The sequence below is a fragment of the Carcharhinus amblyrhynchos genome, chromosome 15 (genome assembly GCF_965287045.1).
Source record: "Carcharhinus amblyrhynchos chromosome 15, sCarAmb.v2.hapA, whole genome shotgun sequence".
In the NCBI taxonomy this organism is placed as follows: domain Eukaryota; kingdom Metazoa; phylum Chordata; class Chondrichthyes; order Carcharhiniformes; family Carcharhinidae; genus Carcharhinus; species Carcharhinus amblyrhynchos.
In genome coordinates this window covers 77455120-77468256 of record NC_137338.1, presented here as the reverse complement: position 1 = coordinate 77468256, position 13137 = coordinate 77455120, and the positions used below count along the sequence as shown (strand labels likewise).

Here is a 13137-nt window from a genome sequence, read left to right as displayed (position 1 = left end):
CAAGTTGCCACATTCCGGTGCGTGCTTGGGTATACGGAGGGCGAATTTAGCACGGCCAACGTACCTAACCGTGTTCAACACCTTCACTCAGTGACCTTCCTCCTCCTCCAACTTAGCCTGTTTTTAAGAAAAAACTCATACATTTTTGTGTCAGTGAACTTTTTTCCCCGCTTTGCTGGTTGGCAGTGACAAACTAGTTGACACTGCTGCCTCACAGCACCAGGGACCCGGGTTCGATTCCTGGCTTGGGTCACTGTCTGCATGGACTCCGCACACTCTCCCTGTGTCTGCGTGGGTTTCTTCTGGGTACTCCAGTTTCCTCCCACAGTCCAAAAGACGTGCTGGTTAGATGCACTGGACATGCTAAATTTTCCCTGTGTACCCAAACAGGCACTGGAGTGTGGCGACTGGGGGACTTTCACAGTAACTTCATTGCAGTGTGAATGGAAGCCTACTTGACACTAATAAATAAACTTTAAAAGTAAACTTCTGTCTCTTGTTCTTAAGATTGTTAGACATTTATTGCAGCTGCGGTGCAGCATTTAACAGATTTCTGATGAAAACAGATTTGAAACATTAGTTACTTTCTCTGCTGAGTTTTTGCAGCATCCTCTGATTCAGATTCCAGCATCCACAGCAGTTTGCTTATTTATGTTCCAATCATAGAATTCCCAATGCAGAAAAAGACAATAATCCCATCTAGGTCTTATTCCCTCAGCTCCAACTATTTACCCCGCTAATCCCCCCAATATATTAAGGGACATTTTTGCATGGCCAATTCGCCCAACCAACACATCTTTGGGCTGTGGGAGGAAATCAGAGCTCAGAGGAAACCCATGCAGACATGGGGAGAATGTGCAAACTCTGCACAGAAAGTGACCTGAGCTGGGAATCAAACCCCAGCGCTGTGAGGCAGCAGTGTTAACCCACTGTGCCACCAGGGTTCACATTCTCCAGTGGGATGTGCAGAACTATGAATGTCTGATAAAGACCAATTAGCCCTGGTTGTGATGCCTTGTATGGTTGAGCAGTCTGGCAGCATTTACCTGGACTTGGTATAGAGAGATATCTGAATCATCAACAGCCACAGAAGAGGTGCCTGAAAATTGGAGGGTGGCAAATGTTGTGCCTTCGTTTAAAAAGGGAATACAGGGAAAAGCCTGGAAACTACAGGCCGGTGTGCCTAACATCTGTACTGGGCAAGTTGTTGGAAGGTATTCTGAGAGACAGGATCTACAGGCATTTAGAGATGCAAAGACTGATTAGGGACAGTTAGCATGTTTTTGAGAATGGAAAATCATGTAAGTTTCAAACCAACCCCTTCCTAATAACTTATCGTTGCAACGCTCTGCTCCAACTGAACTGGGTTATGCTGGGTCCACATTCCGAGTTCATGTCATCGATTTCTCCATCCCTCGCCCAATCTAGCATGGGGACTTCCCATGGCATTGCTCGAGGATAGGGGGAGAACGGTGTGCTCTTCCGGGCTAACAGCGCCACCAGAGGCATGACCACAAAGCAGGCACAGCAGGGTTAGGGTGCTGGGGGGAGGCGGGGGGCGGTGGGCGAGGAATCACAGGAGGAAGCAAATGCCCAATGGTTTCTGGTTTTGCTGGAATTCTTACTGAAGTGTAAAAAGGGAATTTTGGGGGAAATAAATTTCCCCCAAAGTTTTGAAGAGCAGTGAGATAGTGCTATACCATAGGCAGGATGGCCAGAGCGGCCTCCATCAGCACTGGATGCTCTTGGGGCAAGGGGAAGGTCTCGAAAATTCACAATGAGGACTCTCCCCACTGCAACAGATCTTGCAGCCCGAGCCTCTCTAACCCTTTTCGCTTGTCCCACTTCCCCGGGGGAGACAGAGAAACCACAGCCACGTACCACTGAGCCTGGATACAGCCGCTTGATGCTCTCCATGATCTCCGCCTTGCGCTGCTGACGGCTGCTCTCCTGCCGGTCGATGCGTGCGTCGCCCAACTGCTCCATGACCTGGTTCAGCTCCATGTTGATCTCATCGATCCGCCGCTTCGCCGCCTCCACCTCTTCGGTCAGCTTAGTCTCCTGGGCCTGCTGCTCGTCCAGTGATTGCCTGCAGTAGTAGGGCCAGCATCAGCCAAACATCAACTCAATGCCCTCTTTCGCACGCAATCTGCAGGCATTCACGTGTAAACAGACACACGCCCAACATACACAGGCGCTCACCCACACCAATGCAAGCCTCTGCATGCACACATACATTGCAACCTCCATGTTCACATCCAGGCACTGCCAATTCTCACACATGAACAATTCGTTTTACCGTTTAACACATACTCACTTGCTGGTGTTGATGTAATCTTCCAGCTTTTCAATTCTCTTCTGGTTCTCTTCAATTTCTCGGAGCTTCTGTTTGATTTTCGCCTGCAGAGTGCAAGAGAGAACACCATTAAAATCCACAATTAACTCAAACAGAGGAATGGAGAAACTGCAAAAAAAAAGACCACAGCCCATCCAAATGGCCTGGTCCTATAACATGGCCATTTCTGTAGCACGTCCAAAACTATCCCAAGATCACAGGAGCAATTAACAAAATTTGACCCCAGGCCACAGAGAGATAATAAGGACAAGTTTCCAAAGGCTCAATGTTGAGTCCATTCATTCATTCGAATAGACAAGGGGATAGCACTTGGTACGAGTTTTAAAATGATTTTCTTTTATTGTACAAAACTTACAAAACAATTAACAAGACAGAAGCGAGAAGAGAGCGAACTTGGAGACTGGCTTCACAGACAGCCCCTGTATAAAAACATGTATTGAGATGAGCAAAATCTGAGAACTGAAAAGTAAAGTTTATTTTGTTAGTCACAAGTAAGGCTTACATTAACACTGCAATGAAGTTACTGTGAAATGCCCCTACATGTACTGAAATGAAAATATATTTCAATCCATATCTCATTATTGGAAGTGTTTGCCACATGCTGTCTCTATCTGCAAACCATCATTGTAATTGCTATGAAATGCTCGTTTTGCCTACATCGTGTACCCTTTAGGAATGCAGTCAATTTCTAGCTAACCCAGCGTGCCTTCTGAATTTTAAAATGTAGTCAAGTTAGCAGTGTCAGTTAACTCCTACAGTTCGTAATTACATAGGCAGAAATATCTTAAAATGAAGTCTTTGCATAGATGAAGCAAACAGGACTAGATATACACAGGACCTCTCACTTGGTCAAACAGGTCAGTTTTAATCGAGCACAAGGGAGGTGGAGAAGTGTCGGGGGGCGTTTTGGAGCTGGGTTACTAAAAGCACTGCCACCGATGCTAAGATAATGGAAATCAGAGATGTGCAAGAGACTGAAATTGGAGGAGCGCAGAAATCTCAAAGTGTTGCAGGATGTTACAGACATGAGGGGCAAGGCCAGGGCAGCCAAGAGTTTAATGAAAGAAAATATCAAGGCATAGCCAGACGGGGAACCAACATAGGTCAGCAAGTACCAGCCTGTGGTTACCGATGCAGGATAACGGGGTTGTAGATGAATCATTGCAGTTTTGATCTCCTTATTTAAGGATGTAAACCTATCAGGGACAGTTGAGAGAAGGTTTACTAGACTGATACCTGGAATGAGTGGGTTGTCTTATACGGAAAGATTGGACAAACTAGGCTTGTTTCCACTGGAATTTTGGAACAGTATGTTTGTATAACATGCAAGAAACAATACTTTTCACCATATCCCAATACATGTGACAATAATAAATCAAATCAAAGGGTAAGGGGCGACTTGATTATGAATGGTCTCGACAACGTGGACGTAGAAAGGAAATTTTCTCTTGCAGATGAATCCAGAACTTTAGGGAGAGGGTGACGTTTTAAAGTCAGGGGTCTTCCTTTCAGGACAGAGATGAGGAGAATTTCTTTTCTCTCAGAGGGTTGTGCCACTTTGGAGCCCTCAGTCTCAGAAGGCTGTGGAGACCAGTGGTCATTGAATATCTTTAAAGCAGAGGAGGTTACCTCCTGGAGGGTTGGGGGAGGGTGCCGAAGGGACTGAATGGCCTACTCCTATTTCACAGGTTCGTATTCTCAATCCATTAATGAACCCAAACGCCAAGCGAGGAAAATGCCATTGGTGAAGAGTTTCAAGAATCAGTGGCCAAAGTCTAATTTTGCCCTGCAGCCATTCCCTGGATCATTCCCCATGGCAATGCCCAGGAAATCAGAACTAATCTACCCTGATTTGAATCTGAACAAGAGCTGGGCAGTTAGCTGTTCCCTGCTGCATTCATCCAGACCAATGCCCCTACCAATCAGAGTCCACTTGCCAACCAAGCGACACTCTCTTCTTGTGCAGGACAAATTGTTTTTCTCTTCACTGTTTGTTTATCTTGCATGGCTGTCCTGATGAGTGTATGACAAAAAGCTTTGACATGTCTTTTCATTCCAGGAATACTCAAGTTCTCTAACTCCAAACGAGCGTTTGAACAGCAATGAATGAAGTCTACAGCAAACCCACAATGACGCGCCAGCAAAATTGTAGTTGTACGTAGTGGGATCCCTTTGTACAGCCAGGTAAGCACGCACCTTAAGATAACATTGGCCCTTTTTGCCTGCACTGCACTATACAGACTTCCAGGCAGCCGCAAAGCCCACTATCACCAACGTGCACCATTACAGGTTTTGGCCCTCCCCATGGCTTCAAAGCTGCAGCACTGGATTAAATACCCACCTCCGTCTCCACCTTCTTCCTCTCCTCCAAGTCCAACCGGTCCTGGTCAGCCTTCTGGTCCCGGTTGAATTTCTCCAGCTCCTGAGCCAGGGTGGCAGCTCGTTTGCTGGCCTCCTCTTTCAGCCGGTGGTATTTCTTCACCTAAAGAGAGGGGGGTGGAAAGTGGGGTGGAAAGTGGGGTGAAAGACAAAAAATATTGCACGATGTCACGGAGATGGCTCAACAATTGTGTGCTCAATTAAGACCATCAGCTCTTTGCTACTGAGAGACCTTTAGTGAAACAAAAGAGGTATCATTCGGCCAATTCCTAGCACCTACCAGTCAGAAAAGAATCAATTGCTCTCTAGCTGACCCCAATTAGACCTGACTATGAAAGTGTCACTTAGAAACTACATGGGGTTCACCAGCACTGTTGAGACTTTCCATGCCCGGTGGGTACCGTGGGGACTAAGGTGCTTTATCGACCCTTTTAATCACATCTTGGCTTGAAGTTTTAAGTTAAGTTTGGCCGGCACGGTGGCACAGTGGGTAGCACTGCTGCCTCACAGCTGCAGGGGCCCAGGTTCGATTCCAGTCTTAAGTGACTGTCTGTGTGGACGTTCTCCCAATGTCAGCATGGGTTTCCTCCGGCTTCCTCCCAAAGTCCAAAGATGTGCGCGGGTTAAGTAGATAGGCTATGCTATATTGCCCTTTAATGTCTCAAGTTACATAAAGATTAGGAGGATTAGCAGAATAAAGGATTAGCAGAGAATAAAGCTGGGCAAGAGTTGGTGCAGACTCGATGGGTTGAATGGCCTCCTTCTGTACTGTAAAATTCTATGATTCTAAGTTTCATTTGCTTAAGGCAGTGTCCCTTTAAAGGGCTGCTCCTTTTGATTTGTGCCTCAAGTTTGTTTGATTTAGCTACTGGATTTGCTCCAAAACAGTGGGAACCCTCCTGCTGGGGTCAGAAAGTTGTGGGTCTGAGCCACATTTCAACATAATACTGAGGGAGTGTACTCAGTGACATGAAGTATATCACAGGAGATACATTCGCACCAATTCCCAAGAACAGTGATAACTTTTGTTTGATGGGGTTCGGATGCTACGATACTTCAGTTGTATATAGCCTTGGTCAGATATTAACTTCAGTTTTGGGGTACCGCACTTCAGCAAGGATCCACTGGCACCTCAGATTCTCCAGAATTATATCAGCGCCCCGGCTATTACTGACTCTGGACCAACATCACTAAAAACAGGGCATCTGGTTACTTCCCTCATTTTTATGCTCATTATCACATTGCTGCATGGGGGAGCTTGCTGTGGGCAAATTGGTTGTTGTGTTTCCTGCATTACAACAGTAGTACCTGCATGCAATTGGTGCCCCGAGCCATATGTATCCTTCAAATACTTTACATCAACATGCCATTCATCCCATTACTGTTTTCAAGATCCTCCCATGCGCAAATTGAGTAAAGTAACTTCTGAGTGATTGTAAGTCACTTTTGGGACACCCCAAAACACTGCTATATAAATGCAGCCCTTTCTTTCCTGAGTACCGATGCTAACACTGGGTGTCCAAGATCCAAAGTTTAGTGTTACAGATCTAATTCTTTGTAACTGGGTCAGAGTGCAATTGCTTCTCTTTCGATTGTTATATGCTTGGAAATTGCTTAAAGCACATGAAGTGGTCTGGGAAATTGGGTCTTCCCCATGTTGGGGACAGTTTATTTACTGGTTTCAAACTAGCTTATAAATAGCTAAAAACACACAATAGTGATCCCGGAAATTGATACTTGGAAGGTCAGCGAGAGGGCAATTGTTTTAGGCTTGCAAATGCTTGGAAATTGCTGGCAGCTTCCCTGAGTATCGGCTAACCTCCCCAGTGGATCAGTGCAGATGACTATCCTGCCACACTCCCTCCCTGCCTGGCCGTACCTGGTTCTCCTCCAGCTGCAGATCCCGGCCTTGACTCTGGCTCTCCTCCTCCATGCGCTCCTCGAACTCCTGCCGGGCTTTCTCCACTGACAGCATCTCCTGCTCCAGCTCGTCCATGTCGGCCTTGCGCTTCTTGTACTGCTTCTGGGCATTCTGCAATGACTTCTTGGCGGATTCCAGCTTCTTGATTTTGTGCGATGTGTTCTCCTTGGCTTTGATGTACTGTGGCCGTTTCTGATTTAATTCTGCATCCTTCTCCCTGAAAGCAGAAAGAATCTCAGAATCATACAGTATGGAAGAGGCCCTTCAGCCCAGAGTCGACTCCAATTTGCGATAAACACCTGACCTCCCACCTAATCCCATTTACCAGCACTTGGCCCAAAGCCCTGAAATGTTCTGATGTGCCAAGCGCTCATCCAGGTACTTTTTAAAGGAAGCAACCCCACCTTTATTGTGTATTGTTCTGGGTGCCGCACTATAGGAAGGATGTGAACGCATTGGAGAGAGTGCGGAAGAGGTTCACAAGAATGATTCTGGGGGATGAGAAACTTCGGTTAGGAGGATAGACTTGGAGAGGTTGGGGCTGTTCTCCTTGGAGAGGTGAAGGCTAACAGGAGATTTGACAGAAATGTTCAAAATCATGACAGGAGTCATGACAGAGTATAGAGAGAGAGAGAAACTGTTCCCCCTCGTAAAAAGGATTGAGAACAAGAATATTTAAAGCAATATGCAAAAGCAGCAAATGTGATCAAAGTAAAAAATTTTCCACATGGCAATTGGTTCACAGTCTGGAACATTCTGCCTGGGAGTGTGGTGCAGACAGGTTCAGTCGAAGCATTTGAGAGGGTGCCTAAGATGATTGTTTTAATAGAAACAATGTGCAGAGGGTTGGGGAAAAGGCAGGGGAAGGGCACGAAATTGTGATGCTTGTTTGGGGAGCTAGTGCAGACAAACTGGGCCAAATAGCCTCCTTCTCCATTGTAATAATTATGTTATTCTGTACCCATCCCAACATTCCCGAGCACAACTGGAAACGTACTTGATATCTTTCTCGATCTGCTGCTGCTCCCTCATCAGCTTGCCCACTTCCTTCTTCTGCACCTTCATCTCCTCCTCCACCTTGTCCATGCGCTTCCTGTCCTTCTCGATCTCCTTGTTGCGGGAGGTCAGGTCCTTGCTCAGCTTCTCGATCTCTGACTCGTTGTGAAAGAGTTTGAAGAGCTGCAGCTGTACCTGTGCCCGAGCCAGTTCATCCTTCAGGCGCTGGTAACGCTCCGCCTGAGACAGTGGGGTGGGAATAGCATAATGGTGAGGAACAAGAATAGGCTGTGAGGAAACCGACAATTTTGGTGTCAGGCATGGTTCAATTGGCTGGTTTCTCTCATCTAAGTTAGAACAAGGCTGACCTCACCACAGAGTCTCAAGCATCTGATTCACCCGCTGGAGAATCAGTGCCAAGGGAACGCTGCACTGTGGGAGAGTCAGTGCTAAGGGAGAGCCGTGCCATCGGCAGTAACAAGAGCAAGCTAAAAAAAAAACCCCCATCAATACAAGGTGGTCATTACTAAATCCAATGAGTGGGGAATTGGGGAGAAAGGTCTTTACTCAGAGTGGGGAGAATGTGCAAGTATCGCCCACAGGGAGTGGATACATGAATCACATTGGTGCATTTAAGGGGATGAAAGTTGGATAAACACATAAGTGAGAGAGGAATAGAAGGATATGGGGGGGAGGAATGAAGTAGGGTGTGTGCGAGGGAGGCTGATATCTGGACTGAAGCCGTGGTACGCAGCTGAGGGGGCCAAATGGTCCATTTCTGTGCTGCCAACTCTGATGTCTAAGTAGGCATCAGATCACACATTGTCAAACCCCAACATACCAGCAACATACCTCCTCCTTCTCCTGTTTGGCTTCCTTGCGCTCTGCTGCGATGTTCTTCTTCCGGTGGTAGTTGAACTGAGTGTCCTCCTCGGCCTTCACCATCTCCTTCTTCCTCTTGTCATACTCCTGAGCCAATTCGCCCGAGCGGCTGATCTCCTCGAAGAGGGCGGTCCGCTCTTTGGGGTTCTTCATGGCAATGGACTCCACTGCACCCTGTGAACCCAGAACACCCGAGTCACCTCCAGCAGGGGCAAGCAACAAACACAGAGCCACATACAGACAAGACTAGATTTTCCACGTGGGACATTAAGGAGAATACCCTGCCCATGTGGGCCGCAACACAGTGGGAATAGTGCTGGAAAGACACCGGGGCAAAGATAGGGAGGGTTGCAGGAGGTCACAGAGATAGGGAGGGTTGTGGGGACCTATGGAGGTTTGAGATGTGGGGGGGGGGGTGCGGTTTGTAGGGGCTGGAGAAGATTACAGAGATTGGGAGGAGTGCAGGGACTGGAGGAAGTTATCGAGATAGGGAGGATTGTAGAGACTGGAGGAGGTCACCGAGATAGAAAAGAGTATAGGGGCTGGAGGAGGTTACAGAGATAGGGAGGATTGTAGAGGCTGGAAGAGGTTACCGAGATAGGGAGAGTTGTAGTAGAGATAGGGAGGGTTGTAGGGCTGGAGGTGATTACAGAGAGAGGGAGGGTTGTAGGGGCTGGAGTGTTTCTTCAGGAAATGGCGGGGTGGGGAAAACAATATAACTAGGTCAATGAGTAGAAATTGAATCAGATTGACGCTGGTGTTACCTGAAACACGAGGAAGTTCCGGGCTTTGATAAGAATTCCCAGTTTCTCCAGTTGCTCGCTGTATTCTTGCAGTGGGACCACTTTGTTGTTGATCCTGTATTCCGAGGAAGACCCTGTAAATTTACTGAGAGTTACTGGTGCTCATGCCAACAGACTGTGCGCCGGTGCCGAGGGAGTGCCGCACTATCCGGAGGGCCGGTGCCAAGGGAGGGTTGATGCCGAGGGAGGGATGCACTGTCCAGAGGGCCAGTGCCAAGGGAGTGCTGCACCGTCCGGAGGGCCAGTGCCAAGGGAACGCCGCGCTGTTGGAGGGCCTGTGCCGATATGGCCCAGATACATCGCTCTCCTACGTAAAGCAATTGTGTCCAGCTTCACTCACCCACGATAACCCTGGTGAAGACTTTATCCTCGCCGCTGTCCTCTGCGTACACCATGCTGACCAGGGCACGGTTGGCAGCTGGTTTCCCCACAGGGGCACCGTGAATCAGGTCCTTCAGCGTCTTCACCCTTAGGTTGCTGGTCTTCTCTGCCAGCACAAAGCTGATGGCATCCATGAGATTAGATTTACCTGAGCAAAAAAAAGGGCAGGAATCATCACATTAAGATGCAACTCATATTAGGGGGCTGAACTTGGAGGGGCGGGGGGGTTGGTGACCTGAGACAGGATAAATAATGGGTGAAAACACAACATTGGGAGACTTAAAAGTTTATTTATTAGTGTCACAAGTAGATTTACATTAACATTGCAATGAAGTTACTGTGAAAATCCCCTAGTCGCCACACTCCGGCACCTGTTCAGGAACATTGAGGGAGAATTTAGCTCGGCAATCCACCTACTGGAAGGGAACCCGAGCACCCAGAGGAAACTCATGAAGACACAGGGAGAAAGTACGGACTCCACACAAACAGTATCCCAAACTATGAATTGAACCCGGGTCCTTGGCGCTGTAAGGCAGCAGTACTAATCATTGTGGCAATGTGCCGCCCCTTAATTACAAACAGTCATTAATAAATCCAATTGGACAGCACAGGGGCAGATTCAGTAAAAATGCCTCTACTCAGGGAATGTGGTATTTGCTCCCACACGGAGCCGGTGAAGGGGCAGCTGGATATTACAGCGAGGAACTACAGTGATCTTCAGCCTCCATCTGCAGTGACACAAATCAGAGGGACATGCAGGAGGCAAGAATTAGAGGAGTGTAGTAGCCCTGATCACGACAACTAAAGCAAAAACTGACACCAAGCCAGACATACTGGGGGATGGGTGGGCAGGAATGCTGAGCTGAAGAGATGGATTTCGAAAAGGAGACACACGAGGTGGGGAGGTTGAAGGAAGGAATCTCAGCTGAGTCCCAACGCTGCTGCCACTTCTTAAAGCGATGGAAATGGGAGCATTGGTGGCCAGAATCAGAGCAGAGCGTGCCTTAATGACTATCGCACAGTGGCTCTGACATCCATCATTATGAAGTGTTTCAAAAGGTTAGTCATGGTACGAATCAATTCCAGTCTCCCAGATTGCCTGGATCCACTAGTTTGCCTACGGCCGCAACAGGTCCACAGCAGACACCATCTCCCTGGTCCTACACTCAATCCTGGACCATCTAGATGACAAAGACCCCTATGTCAGACTCTTATTTATTGACTACAGCTCAGCCTTCAACATTATTCCTTCAAAATTCATCTATAAACTTTGTGGCCTGGGGCTCGGCTCTTCCCTCTGCGACTGAATCCTAAACTTCCTAACCCACAGACTGCAATCAGTAATAGGCAACAACATCTCCTCCACAATCATCCACAACACCAGTGCTTCACAAGGCCATGTCCTCAGCTCCCTACTAGACTCCTTATACGCTTATGACTGTGGCTAAATTTCCTTCCAACTCAATTTTCAAGTCTGCTGACAACACCAATGTAATGGGTCAGATCTCAAACAACAAAGAGATGAAGTACTGGAAACAGATAGAGAATCCGGTGAACTGGTGCGATGACAATAAGCCCTCCAGCAACGTCAGCAAAACAAAGGCGGTCATCGGCTTCAGAAAGTGTAGTACAGAACATGCTCCTTTGTACATTAAAGGGGATGAAGTGGAAATGGTTAAGTTCCTAGGTGTCAGATCACCAACAACCTGTCCTGATCCCTCCATGGTGAATCTATTGTTAAGAAAGTCCACCAACGCCTCTACTTTCTCAGGAGGCTGAGGGAATTTGGCATGTCCGCTAGGACAGTCACCAACTTTTACAGATGCACCACAGAATACATCCTTTCGGGATGTAACACAGCTTGGTATAGCAAGAAACTACAAAGCGCTGTGAACATAGTCCAATCCATCATACAAACCAGCCTCCCATCAATTGACTTTGTCTATACATCCCTGCTGCCTTGGAAAAGCAGTCAGCATAATTAAGGACTTTACACGGCCCGGGCATACTCTCTTCCACCTTCTTCCATAGGGAGAAAGATACAAAAGTCTGAGGTCACGTACCAACCAACAATAGTTTGTTCCCTGTTGCCATCAGACTTTTGAATGGACTTAGACTGAGTTGATCTTTCTCTACCCTAGCTAAGACTGTAACACTACATTCTGCACTCTCTCCTTTCCTTCTCTATGAATGGTATGCTTTGTCTGTATAGCACGCATAAAACAATACTTTTCACTGTATGTTAATACAAGTGACAGTAAGAAATCAAAGCAAAATCACACTAAGGAACATCACCAACATGCTCTGCGGGAGTGACAATCAAAGGAAAAAACATACATCAACTCCCAGCCACATAAGGAAATATTATTCGGACAAGGGAGCGAGACGATGATCTTGGATGGAGAGATCCAATATTGAAAAAGCAACTTAACGGAGAGAAGAGAGTTGTAGGGGTTGAGAGAGGGAGACACACTAATTAACTTCTGCCCTGTCGCCACTGAAGAGGTTGGGGGGAGGGTTCTGGAGAGAGGGAAAGTGATGGAGAGGGGGATGAAGAGATAGGAGATAGAGAAGAAACAAGGGGATGAGAGGTGATGGAGAGAAGGGGATGAAGAGATAGAGAAGGAAGAGGTGGGTGAGAGAGGGGATGGAGAGAGGGAGATGAAGAGATGGAGGAAGAGGGGAATGCGAGGAGAGGGAATGGAGAAGGGGACAAGACGGAATGGCGAGTGACTACAGAAAGCGGGGGGGGGGGTTGGATAGACAAGCGGGGGAGCAGAAGCAGAACATTTAAAAGCTCCGGGTAAGATTTTAAGGATTGATTTTCGCAGAGAGATGACACATAAATGATGTTGGATTTTGGGCCGGGCGGGCAAGCGGTGGAAAATCCTGAGGTAAAGTGGCGCTGGAGCGGTGCCCAGCTCCCCGGGTTTTGGCTGCAGGCAGCAGGCCCAGCCCGGAGCTCGATTCCCGCCTCCTCACCCGAGCCATTGGGCCCGATGATGGCCGTGAACTTCTTGAAGGGCCCGATGATCTGCCGCCCTTTGTACGACTTGAAGTTCTCGATCTCGATCAGCCGCAGAAATCCCATGGCGAGCAGAGGAGGGAAGCCCGACCAAGCGGGCGACGGCAACCAAATAAAAGCGAGGAGTCGACAGACAACAACCGGGCTAGGCCTCCCGCGTCCCGCTCCAAAACATCACCTCGCAGCTAGGTCTTCTGGGATTTGTAGTTTTCCCACCTCCCTATTCCAATGCATGTGAGCGGGAAAGTATCGGACTATGGACTACAACCCCCGGGGTGCACCACGGTAACAGCCTCGGGATGCGCATGCGTCCGGCGGCAGGACTACATCCCCCGGGGTGCAATGCGGAGAAAACTCTGTGCGCATGCGCACGGCTTTCCTCCTCCGCCGGCGG

General features: G+C 48.0%; 1 protein-coding gene across 2 annotated transcripts in view; it reads right to left on the bottom strand.

The window, feature by feature from the left end:
• The window catches only part of LOC145353485 (structural maintenance of chromosomes protein 1A), a 40869-nt gene extending 27956 nt beyond the window's left edge, over positions 1-12913 (bottom strand). For both annotated transcript variants that reach the window (XM_080204285.1, XM_080204287.1), the window contains exons 1-9: positions 12701-12913; positions 9678-9866; positions 9299-9411; positions 8505-8708; positions 7654-7892; positions 6615-6873; positions 4698-4838; positions 2318-2400; positions 1882-2089 (exon numbers count right to left, since the gene is read on the bottom strand). In XM_080204285.1, coding sequence (XP_080060411.1) covers positions 1882-2089; positions 2318-2400; positions 4698-4838; positions 6615-6873; positions 7654-7892; positions 8505-8708; positions 9299-9411; positions 9678-9866; positions 12701-12809 — 1545 coding nt within the window. In that variant the 5' untranslated portion in view covers positions 12810-12913. The remainder of the gene's footprint in view (positions 1-1881; positions 2090-2317; positions 2401-4697; positions 4839-6614; positions 6874-7653; positions 7893-8504; positions 8709-9298; positions 9412-9677; positions 9867-12700) is intronic.
• Between the last annotated feature and the right edge of the window lie 224 nt (positions 12914-13137).